The sequence below is a fragment of the Pseudochaenichthys georgianus genome, chromosome 2 (genome assembly GCF_902827115.2).
Source record: "Pseudochaenichthys georgianus chromosome 2, fPseGeo1.2, whole genome shotgun sequence".
NCBI classification, from domain to species: domain Eukaryota; kingdom Metazoa; phylum Chordata; class Actinopteri; order Perciformes; family Channichthyidae; genus Pseudochaenichthys; species Pseudochaenichthys georgianus.
This window is the reverse complement of record NC_047504.1, coordinates 1584060-1598164: the sequence shown is the minus strand read 5'-3', so window position 1 is coordinate 1598164 and position 14105 is coordinate 1584060. Positions and strand designations below refer to the sequence as shown.

Sequence of the window (14105 nt, the reverse complement as noted above, 5' to 3'; positions counted from 1 at the left end):
CTGTATACACTCACTGTCTGTGAGTGTGTTTCCTTTTTTATTTTTCAACTCTGAATCTGATTTTATGTCATGAGTAAATTGGGTCAGTGAAGTTCTTTTTACACGTCGCTCCTCAGCAGCTCATGGTAGCGCGTTTATCTCCGACTTTTGGCCGGATTAAGTTACAATTCTTATTTTAGCCGGCATGGCGTGACAAGCAAACCCCATCATTTAGATGTATTCTCCCCAAAGCACGGCTGTAATGTTTTAGGGTGGCTGTCCTCATCGCATTTCCACCAAGATGTTCCCAATATCCTCCTGTAAGACATTTCTCTGGGGAAGAAATTAATCCAATTTATTCCTCCCCCTCCCCCTCTCCCTCCATCAGGCCTCCTCCTTCACTGACTCTCTTCTTCTTTCTCTCTTCCTCCCCTTCAGTCAAGAGCGTCAATTGCACTTCAGAGTTCGAGGACTTCTTCGCCAAGCGGAAGCTGGACGACGGCGACAGTCACGTGGTGAGCATCGCAGAGTACCTGCAGAGGGGCGACACCGCCATCATCTACCCAGAAGCCCCAGAGGAGCTGTCCCGCCTGGGCACGCCAGAGGCCACCGGTCCAGAGGAGAACGGTAAGAACCAGGGCCGTGGAGAGGGGGGGGGGGGTCGAAAGATAAGTCAGATAAAGAAAAGAGCAGATCAGGTGTGACTTACACAGAAATGCGTATTAGCTAACATTAGCCACCATAAGCTACCGTTCATACATTCAAAATTTCAATATTTAAAGTACATCTTATATTAATCAATTACATAAAACTGATACTGTTATCCAAAGTGCAATTAACCAAAAATAAACACATTTTAAAAAAGCAAGAGTCCCATAAGTATGTTAGCTTTCAACAAACCAAACATGTTAGCATTAGCCTCATGCTTAAAAGCTATTAAAACATGCTAACGTACGAGATAACAAAAGTTGTATTCCCTTAAAAGAAGCTGGGTTTATATCAAATATGGCCTCCTCTTGTAGCTTAACTGCTGCAGTAGGAGAACATGCTTGCTCAGCTAGCCCCCCCCCTCTCCCTTGTACCAGCAGAGGTTAAAAAAAAATAAAAAAAAGAGAAAGAAAGAAAGCAGTGTGGGCGAGCTCTTCGCGCTGACACAACCGGGCAGCTGTTGGTCCCACAGATTCACCGGATGCCTCGGTGTTTACCTACAGTCTCGAGCAACAGCTGGGCAGGGGGCTTGAAATCAGATAGCGCACCTCAGAAGATCCCCGGAGTGGGGGGGGGAGAGGGAGTGGGATCTGGGGTGGGTTCATGAGTCATGCTGCAGACATGATAAGTGTCAGTGGGAATGGCATTAAAAATAGTGAGGGCTGTTTAGGAAGGGATGGGGACTTATCTGTGTGTGCGTCCTTACAGTATCATGTGTTTGTAACTATGTCGAGGAAAGTGTGTGTGTGTGTGTGTGTGTGTGTGTGTGTGTGTGCGAGGAGTCGGCAGGAGGTCGTAGTGCAGCGGATGCCAGCCTGACACTGCTGCTCTCATGTGGAGCAGATTGCACAGATAACTCCCATTCCTCTCTGGGCAGCCCGCCCGTTAGCTGCCATTGATTTGCTGACCTTTTGGCCTGCTTTCTCTTCCCCTTCCTCCTCCTCCTCCTCCTCCTCCTCCTCCTCCTCCCCCTCCTCCCCCCCCCTATCCTCCCGCTGTCTCCCGTGCAGACCTGCCACCTGGAACGCCAGATGCCTTCGCCCAACTGTTGACCTGCCCCTACTGCGACCGGGGCTACAAGCGCTTGACTTCGCTGAAGGAGCACATCAAGTATCGCCATGAGAAGAACGAGGAGAACTTCGCCTGCCCCCTGTGCAACTACACCTTCGCCTACCGCACCCAGCTGGAGCGGCACATGGCCACACACAAGCCCGAACGCGATCAGGTTAGGGCATCTTCGTTTTGGAGTCACTTTTTAGTGTCCATCCTCCTCTTCTCGCTGTCCCTCATGTACTCAAGTACTTGCAAATGTAGGTGCTTGCATTGTCATGTTATGGTACTTTGCACTTGAACTCTACCATTTAGTTACTTTGCAGACGTAGGTTATTAGTAGAAAGCAATAATATTACGTTTAAACAACACTACATATTTGAATTAAACTTAATAGTATTGCTTTCTACTAACCTAATACAGTTATGTGAAATCTGTTGGGATAATACATTACAATTAAAGTCAATGTTCCGTTTCCAGTGTTATAATAAATATAAATCGACATACATTAAATTATATTATTATAGGTTAAGCTACCCAGTAGTTTGATCAAATACATTGAAATAAATCCACCTTTACAAGGTTACACAGTGAAGTGTTTAACTCGATGAAGCACCGATAACTTTAATAAAATAATATTTTTAATATCTGGCGCCTAACATGTTGCCATTTTGCATAAGGCATACTTTTGCTTTGAATGGTAATACTTTTACTTGATTACATTTCTGAATGCAGGACTAACTTGTGCCTGAGTATTTGTACACTGCAGTATTGCTACTTTTACTCGAGTACATAAGCCGAGTACTTCGTCCACCTCTGCTAATGCGCTCTGATTCCTCGGAGAAGAGAGATCATTTTTCTGATTGGCAATCATTATTAATTTTTCATGGCATTTTGAAGATGCAGATCCTTTAATGGTAATAACTTTAATTGAGGCTCTAAATGGTTTTTTGATGGCCCTCCCTGATATAATTTTCCAGTCTCGTGTTCACGATCGAATGATTGTGCGAATTTCCAATTTGGAGAATTTTGATCAGCTCCTTAACTTCACTTCACTCCTGGCCTTTAATGTTCTTCTGGTGCAGCCTGCAGTCGGAGTATTCCATCAAACCCCACCCCTCCACCCACTTCTAATTTCATGCACTGCATAAACATCTGTGTATACTTGAATTTTCTCGAGCGATTTATATCCTATATGTCTGAAATATAATGTGAATCTGCTGGCAGTTAGCATGAATCACCTTAAAGTCCTGTGAGGTGAAAACACATCCAGCAGTCACGGCTGTTTAACCCGCTGTCAGCCGCCGGTTGAGGATGTGGGGCGAGATAGATTGTGGCAAAAAAAAGAAATTGCACGCTTACAGAGTTTTCGCACATTTGTGGATAATTATAACTTCTCAGCGAACAAAAATTGAGCAGTACATTTCAAACGAGATGGAGTCTGTACTTGTGCTCTGGAGGATGCTTTTAAGTGAGGAATTTGTTTTAAAAATGCGACAAAAATAAGACGTCAAGTTAATCTCTTAAATGTAATGGATCTACTTTTTTTAGAAAGACACTGAAATATATAGTGGTGGAAGAAGTACTCAGATCTCTTACCACTAAGTCATACTTTTAAAACCAAAATAACATATACTATAATATTCTATTATAATTAGCAATGCCTTAAAATGTTAAAATAGAAAAAGGTGAGGTTACTTTGAATTACTGTCATTTTGAATTTGTTTGAATATTTTGTGGAAATAATCTAAATATGCAAAGTAGTTGGTAACTAAAGCTGGAAAATAAAAGTAGGGGAGTACATAGTGCAACATGTGCCTCAAATATAAGTATAAAATGGCATTAGGTTAAAAGACGTTAGTAAAGTAAAAGTAAAAGTTACATTCCACCCCTAAATTTCACCTTTAAAAAGCCATAGTAATGCTTATATTCAGAGCCCTAATAGCAAAATAGGTTTAAAAAAAGTAAGAATAAATAAAAAAATCACGTCTTTATCTCCCTCTCATGAACTGCCCCCACTCTAAAGGCCTGGTAATGAGCCACTGAGCCTCTCTCAGATGACTTCCTGTACGGTGACGCGGTGTCCCCTCGCAGGTCGCGGTGTTGTGCTCTGTGAAGCGAGGATGACAGGCTCAGACTGGGGCTGATCTGATCAGATGTCAGCAGCCAGCACTTTCACCTGATCTACCAGCTGGGTGTAAACGTGAGCAGATGGGCCAGCCCGCTCTCTCAATCCTCGTATTACAATGCTGCTGCTGCTCCCCTCCAGAGAGAGGGCCACGGCCAACACTGCTATTCAACAGCCACAAAGACGCTTATCTTGATTTGTAAATTAGCCGAGTTCTTTAGGTGGTAATCCTCGAGAAGGGATTGAGGTGATGTCTTATTCCTTTGGATTTTATTCTTTTCTTTTTTGGTAATTATAGATAAGCACCACTTTTCCCACAAACCTAAATATTTCACCTCCTCTTGGTTTCATGTGAAAATGAACATTTGGCAATTAGGGGCTGACTCAGGAGGAGCGATCAGATTAACATACAGAATAATGTACTGATAGGTACATGTGCTCCGCTGTTCTCCCTCGTATGTTTACAAGCCTTAATACTCCGCCTCCTCCTCTTAACCAATTAGCTGAAATATGACTAATTAGAGGTTATACATATGCAAACATCCAGCCGGGGTCCCGCCCACAACAACCAGCAATGGTGGCGTTCAGAGCATTTTGTCGGTGCCATTCACAATTAAGCCTTACAGAGCGATTGTATCTTATTAGGAGTGGTGGCGGGACTAAACTTTAGCGGGCAGGGGTCCTCAGGGGGGGAAGTGAGAGGATGGTGGTGGTGGAGGTGGAGGTGGGGGCGGGAGGCATCGAAGCAGCTGTTGCTGTTTGTTTATGCAACTCAGCAACATACGAGCGGTGGGGTCCCTCTCCGGCGCTTGGCGGGGCCCCCGACTCTCCCTGCTTGATCTTTGAAGGTTGGGGCTGTTTGAACAATTCCTCCCAGTCCTCCCAGTGTCCTGCGCGCCACCATCTGTCTCCCCAGGAATGTGGGGAGAGTCAGCACACACCCCGTGCATTTGTCAAGGCTGAACTGGGAGGAGGGAGTCGCTGTGTTTCTCCCCCCAGCGACTTCAGAGAATATGTGTCTTTTATTTATTTATTTATTTACTAACCGTTTAGCGTCCTCTTGGAATTAATTGTTTGGCGGGTGACGAGCCAGGTTTGCACCCAGCGTTCCTGTTGTCGCTCGCTATTATATTTAGATTCTTCTTTTCAGACATCAGACTCTTGTTTGAATTGCACATTTGATAGATTGCAACTGATGTTTACCTTTGAACAGAGAATCAAGGCCGGCCTATGCGCTCTGTTCTGTATCCTAAGATTATTAAAGAGACATTCAAGGTCTTTAAAAACAAGCTCAATGAGACAGTGTTGTGAAGGAGAACAAAGTGTGGACACAGGTATGCAGCGACGTCTCTCAGACTGATTAGGCCCAAATGAATGAAAAGCAGATCAGATCGGCTCTTCTAATGAAGGGGAAACGCTCTAAAAAGATTCTTTTCATTTATTCTATTTTCTGGCCTGCCAGTTTCTAAAGGCCTGCCTCCTTTGGCTGAGTAGCCAGGAAATTAAAAGGTATGTGATTCTCTCTGTTATCGCCGCCGCTGCCTGTAGTCGGAGGTGGGAGTAGAAAGCCAAGACGCTCCCACTGGCAACAGGCTCCGTTTGGCTTATTGCTTGTTGTCATGCCGACCGATTGTGATTATTTACTGAACTCTCATCCCCTGCGATGTTTGTGCATTTTTTAAATCTCTCTGTCTCCCTTCTCTCACAGCACCAACTGCTCAACCAAGCGGCCGGGAACCGCAAGTTCAAATGCACCGAGTGCGGGAAGGCCTTCAAATACAAGCACCACCTGAAGGAGCACCTCCGCATCCACAGCGGTGAGCAACACCATCACATTCCTCGTGGTTTATTCTGTATTAATGTGCTTTCAACGGATTCTTATTCAAATCATAAAATGGGATGTCGAGCTTAACCCAACATCAGTGCCTATAACAAACAAAAAACGCTTCTAATTTCACATACGTTTTATATCAGCTTTCTAACAATATTATCTTTTGTGTTTCAGGTGAAAAACCGTACGAGTGCCCCAACTGCAAGAAGCGCTTCTCCCACTCCGGCTCCTACAGTTCCCACATCAGCAGCAAGAAGTGCATCGGCCTGATCGCCGTCAACGGAAGGATGCGCGGCAACATGAAGAGCGGCTCCTCCCCCACCTCCTCCTCCTCCTCACCCACCAACACCGCCATCACCCAGCTGCGGCAGAAGCTGGAGCACGGGAAGCCGCTGGGCCTCTCCGACCACAACAACCACCTGAGCATCAAGACGGAGCCGCTGGACTTCAACGACTACAAGATGATGATGGCGTCGCACGGATTCGGCGGCCCCGTGCCCTTCATGAACGGAGGCATGGGAGGGAACAGCCCACTGGGGGTCCACCACAACTCCACCGCACAGAGCCCCCTGCAGCACCTGGGGATGGCCGCGCTTGAGTCGCAGCTGCTGTGCTACCCGGGGAGTCTGGGTAACAACCTGAGCGAGGTGCAGAAGGTGCTCCAGATCGTGGACAACACTGTGTGCCGGCAGAAGATGGACTGCAAGCCCGAGGAGCTCTCCAGGCTCAAGGCCTACATGAAGGAGCTGGGGTCCCAGGTGGAGGAGCACAAGCTGGCCCTGACGTCCTCGGGGGCTCAGGCCGGTCTTCCACTCGTCAACCACAACGGCGCCACCAAAAGCATCATCGACTACACGTTAGAGAAGGTGAACGAAGCCAAAGCCTGCCTCCAGAGCTTGACCAATGACTCAAAGAGACAGATCAGCGACATCAAGCGGGAGAAATCCAACCACATGTTCGATGTCGGTGTGGAGGAGAAGGTGCAGGAGAACATCATATTTACACCCTTCTCTTGCCAATACTGCAAAGAGTCCTTCCAAGGGCCAATCCCTCTGCATCAGCACGAACGCTACATGTGCAAGATGAACGAGGAGATCAGTGCCGTGCTGCAGCCCAGCGAGAATCTGATGGCTAAAAAGCCAGTGATGTACATGGAGAATAACAGCCACTTGTCCTCCTCCATGATGCCGGAGAAGGGACTGGCTGTGCAGCTGAACCCCTACAGGGACCACATGTCTGTGCTGAAGGCTTACTTCGCCATGAACATGGAGCCAAACGCCGAGGAGCTGCACAAGATCTCCATGGCGGTCGGCCTTCCTCAGGAATTCGTCAAGGAGTGGTTCGAGCAGCGGAAGATGTACCAGTACGGCACCACCAGAACCCCCCCACTGGAGCACAGGCACAACATGGATATGGTCGGATCCTATAACCACAACACTCCACCAAAAGACTCTATGGCAGCTAGGTCACCTGTGTCTCTAATGAAAGACCGCATCACCTCCCCCTCCATCGCCGAGCTCCACCACAACGTGAACAACTGTGACAACAACACGCTGAGACATTTGAAACACCACCAGTTCGCCGCCAAACCCGAGAAGTTGGAACTCTCCCGCAGCAACACCCCCTCCCCGCTCAACCTGTCCTCCACATCTTCCAAACACTCCCACAGCAGCTCTTACACTCCCAACAGCTTGACTTCGGAGGACCTGCAGGCCGAGCCGCTGGACCTGTCCGTGCCCAGACTCATGAAGGAGCACAAGCACGCACTGGCGGTCAGGAGCAGAGCGAAAGTCAACAGCATCAACATGGAGCATAGCAGCATGCCCTCTCCACGACAGCACTTCGAAGAGCCTTTGAACTTGGCCTATCTGAAGAAGGAATTCTCAGGCTCTATGAACAACGGGAGCCTTGAGAAAAGCACTAGCCCCATCTTCGGCATGAACCCGTTCGCTGGCAAGCAGCTGTACACGTCACTTCCACCTCAGAGCGCTTTCCCACCTGCCACGTTCATGCCCCCCATGCAGGCCAGCATGCCGGGTCTGAGGCACTACCCGAGCATGGATCAAATGGGCTTCCTACCACACATGGCCTACACTTATGCAGCAGGGGCAGCTACCTTTGCGGAGATGCAGCAGAGGAGAAAGTACCAGCGGAAACCAGGTTTCCAGGTAAATAAGCCCCCTGTGGTTTTGTGGAGAAGCCCCCCGAGGCTCACTCAGGTTCCCGAAAATGATCCGAGTTCATTTTCTGCGCTAATTAAAAAGAGAGAGAAACGCTCACCTGAGGTAGATTGAACAGCTGCGACACGACCTCGAGGTGGGGAAAAATAAGTGAAATGCAGTTAGTGGTGTCATGGAGGAAGTGGGGCATTTAAAAAGTGTAGGTGTTTACAAAGCAGAGGAGAAATATGGAGGCAAATCAGTGAAAAACAGCTTAAATGGCTTTTTTGTACTAACGTTAATACATATTCTCAGTCATATAATACAGGGGAAAATACACAGCCGGTTCCAGCTTTTGCTATTTGATTTACTTTCTGATATCTACTGAATAATTAAACAAATATTAGTTGTCCTATATGTAGAAATATAGGATATATTTATTTAACGTGTAACGAAACTTCCGGAATTTGTAAATGTACATTTTTGTCATAATTTTTTTAACATTAATATGTGTTTTAATAAATATCCTCAAAAAGCTCCTAGTTATGCGTAACAAAAAATCCCATTTGCACAAAGTATCTAACAGCATCAGGTTGAAATTAAAAACAGGAAAGATCTCTAATTATTACGGCTCTCAGCTGAGTGGAATACATTAATGCTCCAGTCGTCTCGCAGCGCGGCCTGAACTCAGATATTTAGTTATTAAATATGGGTGAAAGGCCTTTGTAAAAATGACAAAGGTGAGCCCCGGAGCCGTGCACTTCTCTCAAATTTCCCGTCGCAACTTTGCTGCATTTTAAAGAGAGCCTCAGCCAAAAGGAGCTGCTACATGTGGATTAATAATGCACCGTCTCCATGTTCATTACCACTGAATGCTGAGGGCTGTTTAACATAGAGGGAACCATTTTGATGAAAGAAAAAAAAAAGTATTAATAATGTTTCCTATTCTAAGTTATTAAATTAGATTTTAAAAATACAGCTACAGGCGTTTAGTTCAAATTGATTGCAGAGTGATAGTGGTCCCTTCTTAAAACACGGTGCTGTCCTCACATTATCACCGAGGACGGCTTCATCCTGGCCATTAAGGTGCGCCTTCTGATTCCCATCGTTATGTGAGAGTGCAATTTCAAGAAAGCCTCCTCTAATGTTGGAATATTGTTCGCCATCAATTCACATTTAAGACTAATCTTCATCATAAAAGAGAATTTTAAAGGAATCTGCAGAATTAACACCGCGGCGCACAACGAGACCACACTGAATACACCATTACGGGCTGTTTCATAATGGGGAGCGTGTCAGTTATAGATGGCGGATATTACTCGGCCCGCTGGAAGTTTTATAAGAAATCAACGCTGCTATGCGCTGCTAATTAAAGATGCATGAGAACATGAAACATAGTGTGGTTGTTTGGATCACTTTGCCGCTTTATCCAGTGACGAAGCGCCACTTTCTGTGACATTAAGACGCTTTCATTTAGATAAAGACAACAATAAGTGCATTATTATGCATAAAGCACTTTATCTTTTTGAAGTATGTTTTTGGTGTTCACACATACATGTCGAGCAATTAGGAGATGAACACGGATATATTAGGGTTCAGTTTAGTTTCAAATTGCGTTAGAAATTAGAAAACGGAAAAATATATGTAAAACAAATCTCAAGACTGTTAGAGCCACAACCCTAACATAACTACATGTGTACTTATACATACATTTACTATTAGTAGATGCTTCTACATCAAACTAAAGTAAAGAAATGTCATTGCTTGTACTTTTTTACATATGAACTTTCTGCGTTTTAAGTATTTCCAGACCTTAAAAAAAAGGAATAAATATACAACAAATATATTTTAAGGTAAAATAAACCTTAAAACTGAACTCAAGGGAATGTTAAAGCCACTGCCCAAAAATAAAATAGCAAAAATAAAAGTCATAATAACAGTATGCTTACCACAGTAACCATCTGACTTCCTACATAGACTGCGAGCCTTTATTAGGCACAGCATTAATTGTATGTCCTTTGTCTCTTCTGTCTCCTCTCCTCTTTAAGGGGGACCTGCTTGACGGTACTCAAGATTACATGTCAGGGCTGGACGACATGACAGACCCCGACTCCTGTCTGTCGCGGAAGAAGATTAAGAAGACCGAAAGTGGTATGTACGCGTGTGACTTGTGCGACAAAACATTCCAGAAGAGCAGTTCCCTTCTAAGACACAAATATGAACACACAGGTATATACTGTTCTAGACCCTTATTTTAAACCCCATTTCTTTTTTTATGTTTCAACTGTTTGTGTTTTCCAAACCCTCTCACTATGACAATATTTATTTGTGTTACCCCCCTCTTCCTCCTTCTTTCCTTCCTCTGTTGACCCTTCAGTTGTATATGTAAACCAACACCTAACGTGCTTCTTCGTCGACAGGAATGCAAATGAATGTTTGAAGCTTTGTGTGTTCGTAACTTAAAGAAAATGTATAATAATTAATGCAGGCGAGGGAGCTATCTTCTCAAGACATTGTCCTCTTTATTTTCCAATCATATCCCGCTGTATTCACCATTTTGATATCTTAAAAGACCCACATCAAATCACCTAGATATATAAAGAACTGATCGGGCCCATTATTGGCCGATAGATCACATCAGTGGAGTGCTCAGAAGCTTCAGAGCGCTGATAGCAAGTCTTTCATTATAGTTATTATACAGAGATCCTCTTTCACTAGGTTGCATCATTTATTTCATCCGCTATCTTTAGTCGGTGCTTCGTGCAGCCTTCGTGTTATCAGCTCGGACATAAAAGGGAGGGAGGGCGCCGAAGTCTTTAAAAAAAAAAAACGGGAGCGTTATCTCGCTCGCAACGCCGCGCTTTCATGTTGTTTTTAACAATATTAGGAGGCTCAGAAGTGCAGTACGAATGGCCAGATGTGCACTCTGAAAGCCTGGTGGAGTATCAGGGGGGGGGGCAGTCAATGAGAACAGGGATACACCATTAGGAAGGCTATTTGGAGTGGCTTACAGGTAGAACCCGGGAGGATGAAAAGTGAAAAGTGTAGCAGCGGCCACATTAGAAGCCGGCGGACATTTATTCAGTTCATGTCATAAAACGATGTCACCTTGCCCTGTGGCTAGCTTGGGTTCCTCCATGTCTGCCTTGGCATGCACAACGTCCCGTCACCTTGTAGCCAGACGAGTTCCCAAACCTAAAGCGGGGCAAGGCGTCACCATGAACTGGAATTGTGTTAGGAGATAAGCAGGGTAACCCCCCCCCATGCCCCTCCCCCAGCTCAGATTTGTTTACTCGTTTGTCGCAGGGCCCTAACATAAGTAGTTGTGGTCGAATGTCTCCATGCTTTAACCGCAGGAGGGGCATCTCCATAATGTAGGCCCGTGAATGCGAGCGCGCTTTCTCATCAATATGAATAAACAAATAGTCGTTCATGTATCGCTCCGTGACCTCATGTTTAACTCCATGCCATCCTCTTTTGCTTTTCCTCTGACTTGTGTGTGTGATTCTGTTGGACGAGCGAAGCAGGCCCACTCACGTTCCCGCTCTGTTTTGTGGCTCCACAGGAAAGAGGCCGCACCAGTGTCAGATCTGCAAGAAAGCCTTCAAACACAAACACCATCTCATCGAGCACTCCCGCCTGCACTCGGGGGAGAAGCCGTACCAGTGCGACAAGTGCGGGAAGAGGTTCTCCCACTCGGGCTCCTACTCGCAGCACATGAACCACCGCTACTCCTACTGCAAGCGGGAGGCGGAGGAGCGGGAGGCGGCGGAGAGGGAGGCCCGGGAGAAGGGCCACATGGAGCCCACGGAGCTGCTCATGAGCCGGGCGTACCTCCAGGGCATGACTCCTCAGGGTTACCCGGAGATGGCGGAGCGCGAGGCCATACTGAGGCACGACGCGGTGAACGGAGGGATCAGAGAGGGACGGAAGGAAGTGGAAGGAACGTATGCGAAGATCGGACGTAGGGACGAGTTTGAGGAGGAGGAGGAGGAGAGCAAGAGCATGGACACGGACCCGGACACGTTGAGGGACGAGGAGGAGAACGGAGAGCACTCGATGGATGATAGCTCGCTGGACGGCAAAACGGAAACCAAATCGGATCACGAGGACACGATGGAGGACGGCATGTAATCGGAGTCTCAAAAAGCTTCCCATCTTAAAGAGTTTTAAGTTCAGTATTCTTACCTGCTCGGTTTAAAAACGCCGTGTTTTAAGCCGTACGTGCACGTGCCTGAAGCTTCCGGGAAGCTTTCTTTGACAGACTCCTCGGGGGGGAAAGATGTCTGCCGAACTAGACATGGACTCAAAAGTCAATCTGAAGGAGGCGTTGAGGGAAGGGAGGCATGGGTTTGTGAAATAAGCTGCATTATGCAAACCGAACAATGAATAAATGAATACATTTCAAAAAATGTACAGTACTAAGGCCTAAAAATATGTGTGGTGCTAACCTCCTCAAATAAACCCCTGTGTTCCATAGTATTTATAGCACAACTAGTGACTTGTACAAATTGCACTCCGCTTCTATAATCATGAACAAAAATAATAAAAAGTATTGCCTATGTATATATTTATACAGTGTTGGAAAAAGAGCAGTAGTGTCTGCACTACAGTCCTTCGATATTACCTTTGTTATCACCTACCTACCTACCTACCTACCTACGGTGTTGTCTTTAGTTTGCCATGTTTCCCGGCCACAAACGTCTCCAGCCACACTATTTTAGGCCTCTCCAATCAAATGAAGGAATTGAAACAAAACGGACTGTATGAAGGAGCTTAGAGGATTTTTTTAAAAGAGGATGACGTTTTAAAGAGACCTTCGTTTTAAGGGAAAATACAGTTTACGGACAGATGGTATGGGGGGAAAAAATGAAGGACGAAGCCTTTGTAAGGTGTTTTTGATAAGAAAAAAGAAGCCTTATATGCAAACCTTTTAACCTGTGTGTTTTCTGCAAGTGCCACCCTCGTATTGTGTAAAAGGAAGGTTCATTTTCTTCACCAGCTTCAGTATTATGAAATGGTTCACCGTTGTTCTTTGAAGCATCCGTGTCAGTATTAAGACTTATAGGCAGCAGTTCCTTAGTTTACATTATGTTGTGCAATGTTTTTTTTCTTTAACTTTGTCAGTATTACACCAAACCATTTTTTTTTTAAACAACAAATTGCATTCATTTTATTTGTAGGTTGAAAAAAAAAACATTATTTATGTGGCCCATTTTATATTTCCTAATTTTATTTATTTCATACTGTTGTGTACAGTACTATAGTTCTTCAATATATAGATATATTTTAGTAAAAAGGAACATGGTGTCGATCATAGGGGCAAATTTTACGTAAAGAGAGCATTTATTGTGTTTTGAAACATTGTGAAATGCGAAGTTTAATCTTATTTTATTTTATTTCCTTTTTATTTTCCAGTTACTGGAAAATTCCAAATTTGGGAACTTTTATACAATTGTGAAAACACTGTATTTTCGACTGAAAAATTCCACTTTCTTCATCTTTGTTTCTTTTTTTAAGCTAAAAAAAATGAAGAGGGACTGTTAAATACTATGTATGATATCATGACTGAAGAAGAATCTTTCCTGAAATGTCTTTGTAAAAGTATTATTGAATTCTTAATTTGTAATTTCTCTTGAAAATGACCCTGCTCGAATAAAAGTAGCCAAATTACAGAGTACCAAACCTCAGAGCTTCATGTTTATTCACAGAGAACCGTCAGCGGCGGCTCCATCACTTCACATCTCTGCCTCCTCATATCCACTTTGTGCAGCCTCATTATTATGTTAACTACATACAGTTTCAATTCACATTTTCAAACTGATCAGCGTGAATTGCCCCGGACCCGCTGCTTATTATGCCTCATTGAGGTAAACATATTCCTCACGTTTCCACCTGTGTTAGTCTCCACTCACTCACACCACGATGAATAACAACTACTGAACGAATAAGGCTCGAAACATTCTATGTATGTATTAATGTCAACAATCAAAATCCCACATACTGACTTCAGCACCAAATGTGTGTTAGTCCTCCACAGAAAATAGTCCCTAACCAACAACATGTTTTACTGTAATTGTTAATTTTTCTAAAAAGCCTGTTTTCAAAATGAATCTTTATAAGATGTATGCTTATATAAATGTTATGGTATTGATTTGCAATAAGAAACATAAAAGTCTTAACATATTATAATATATGACAAATGACATGACAATATAGAATAGTCTCATTATGCTGTTTTAATTCCACG

The 14105-nt window shown here is 44.5% G+C and overlaps 1 protein-coding gene across 2 annotated transcripts in view; it reads left to right on the top strand.

The window, feature by feature from the left end:
* Window positions 1–13540, top strand: part of LOC117457505 (zinc finger E-box-binding homeobox 2-like) — a 79768-nt gene extending 66228 nt beyond the window's left edge. The window contains exons 5-10 of one of the 2 annotated variants that reach the window (XM_034097668.2): window positions 418–606; window positions 1698–1912; window positions 5574–5682; window positions 5871–7864; window positions 9904–10006; window positions 11421–13540. In XM_034097668.2, the coding sequence (XP_033953559.1) occupies window positions 418–606; window positions 1698–1912; window positions 5574–5682; window positions 5871–7864; window positions 9904–10006; window positions 11421–11989 (3179 nt within the window). In that variant the 3' untranslated portion in view covers window positions 11990–13540. Of the gene's footprint in view, window positions 1–417; window positions 607–1697; window positions 1913–5573; window positions 5683–5870; window positions 7865–9903; window positions 10085–11420 lie in introns of both variants that reach the window. The other variant, XM_034097653.2, reaches the window with a different exon arrangement.
* The last annotated feature ends 565 nt before the right edge of the window (window positions 13541–14105 follow it).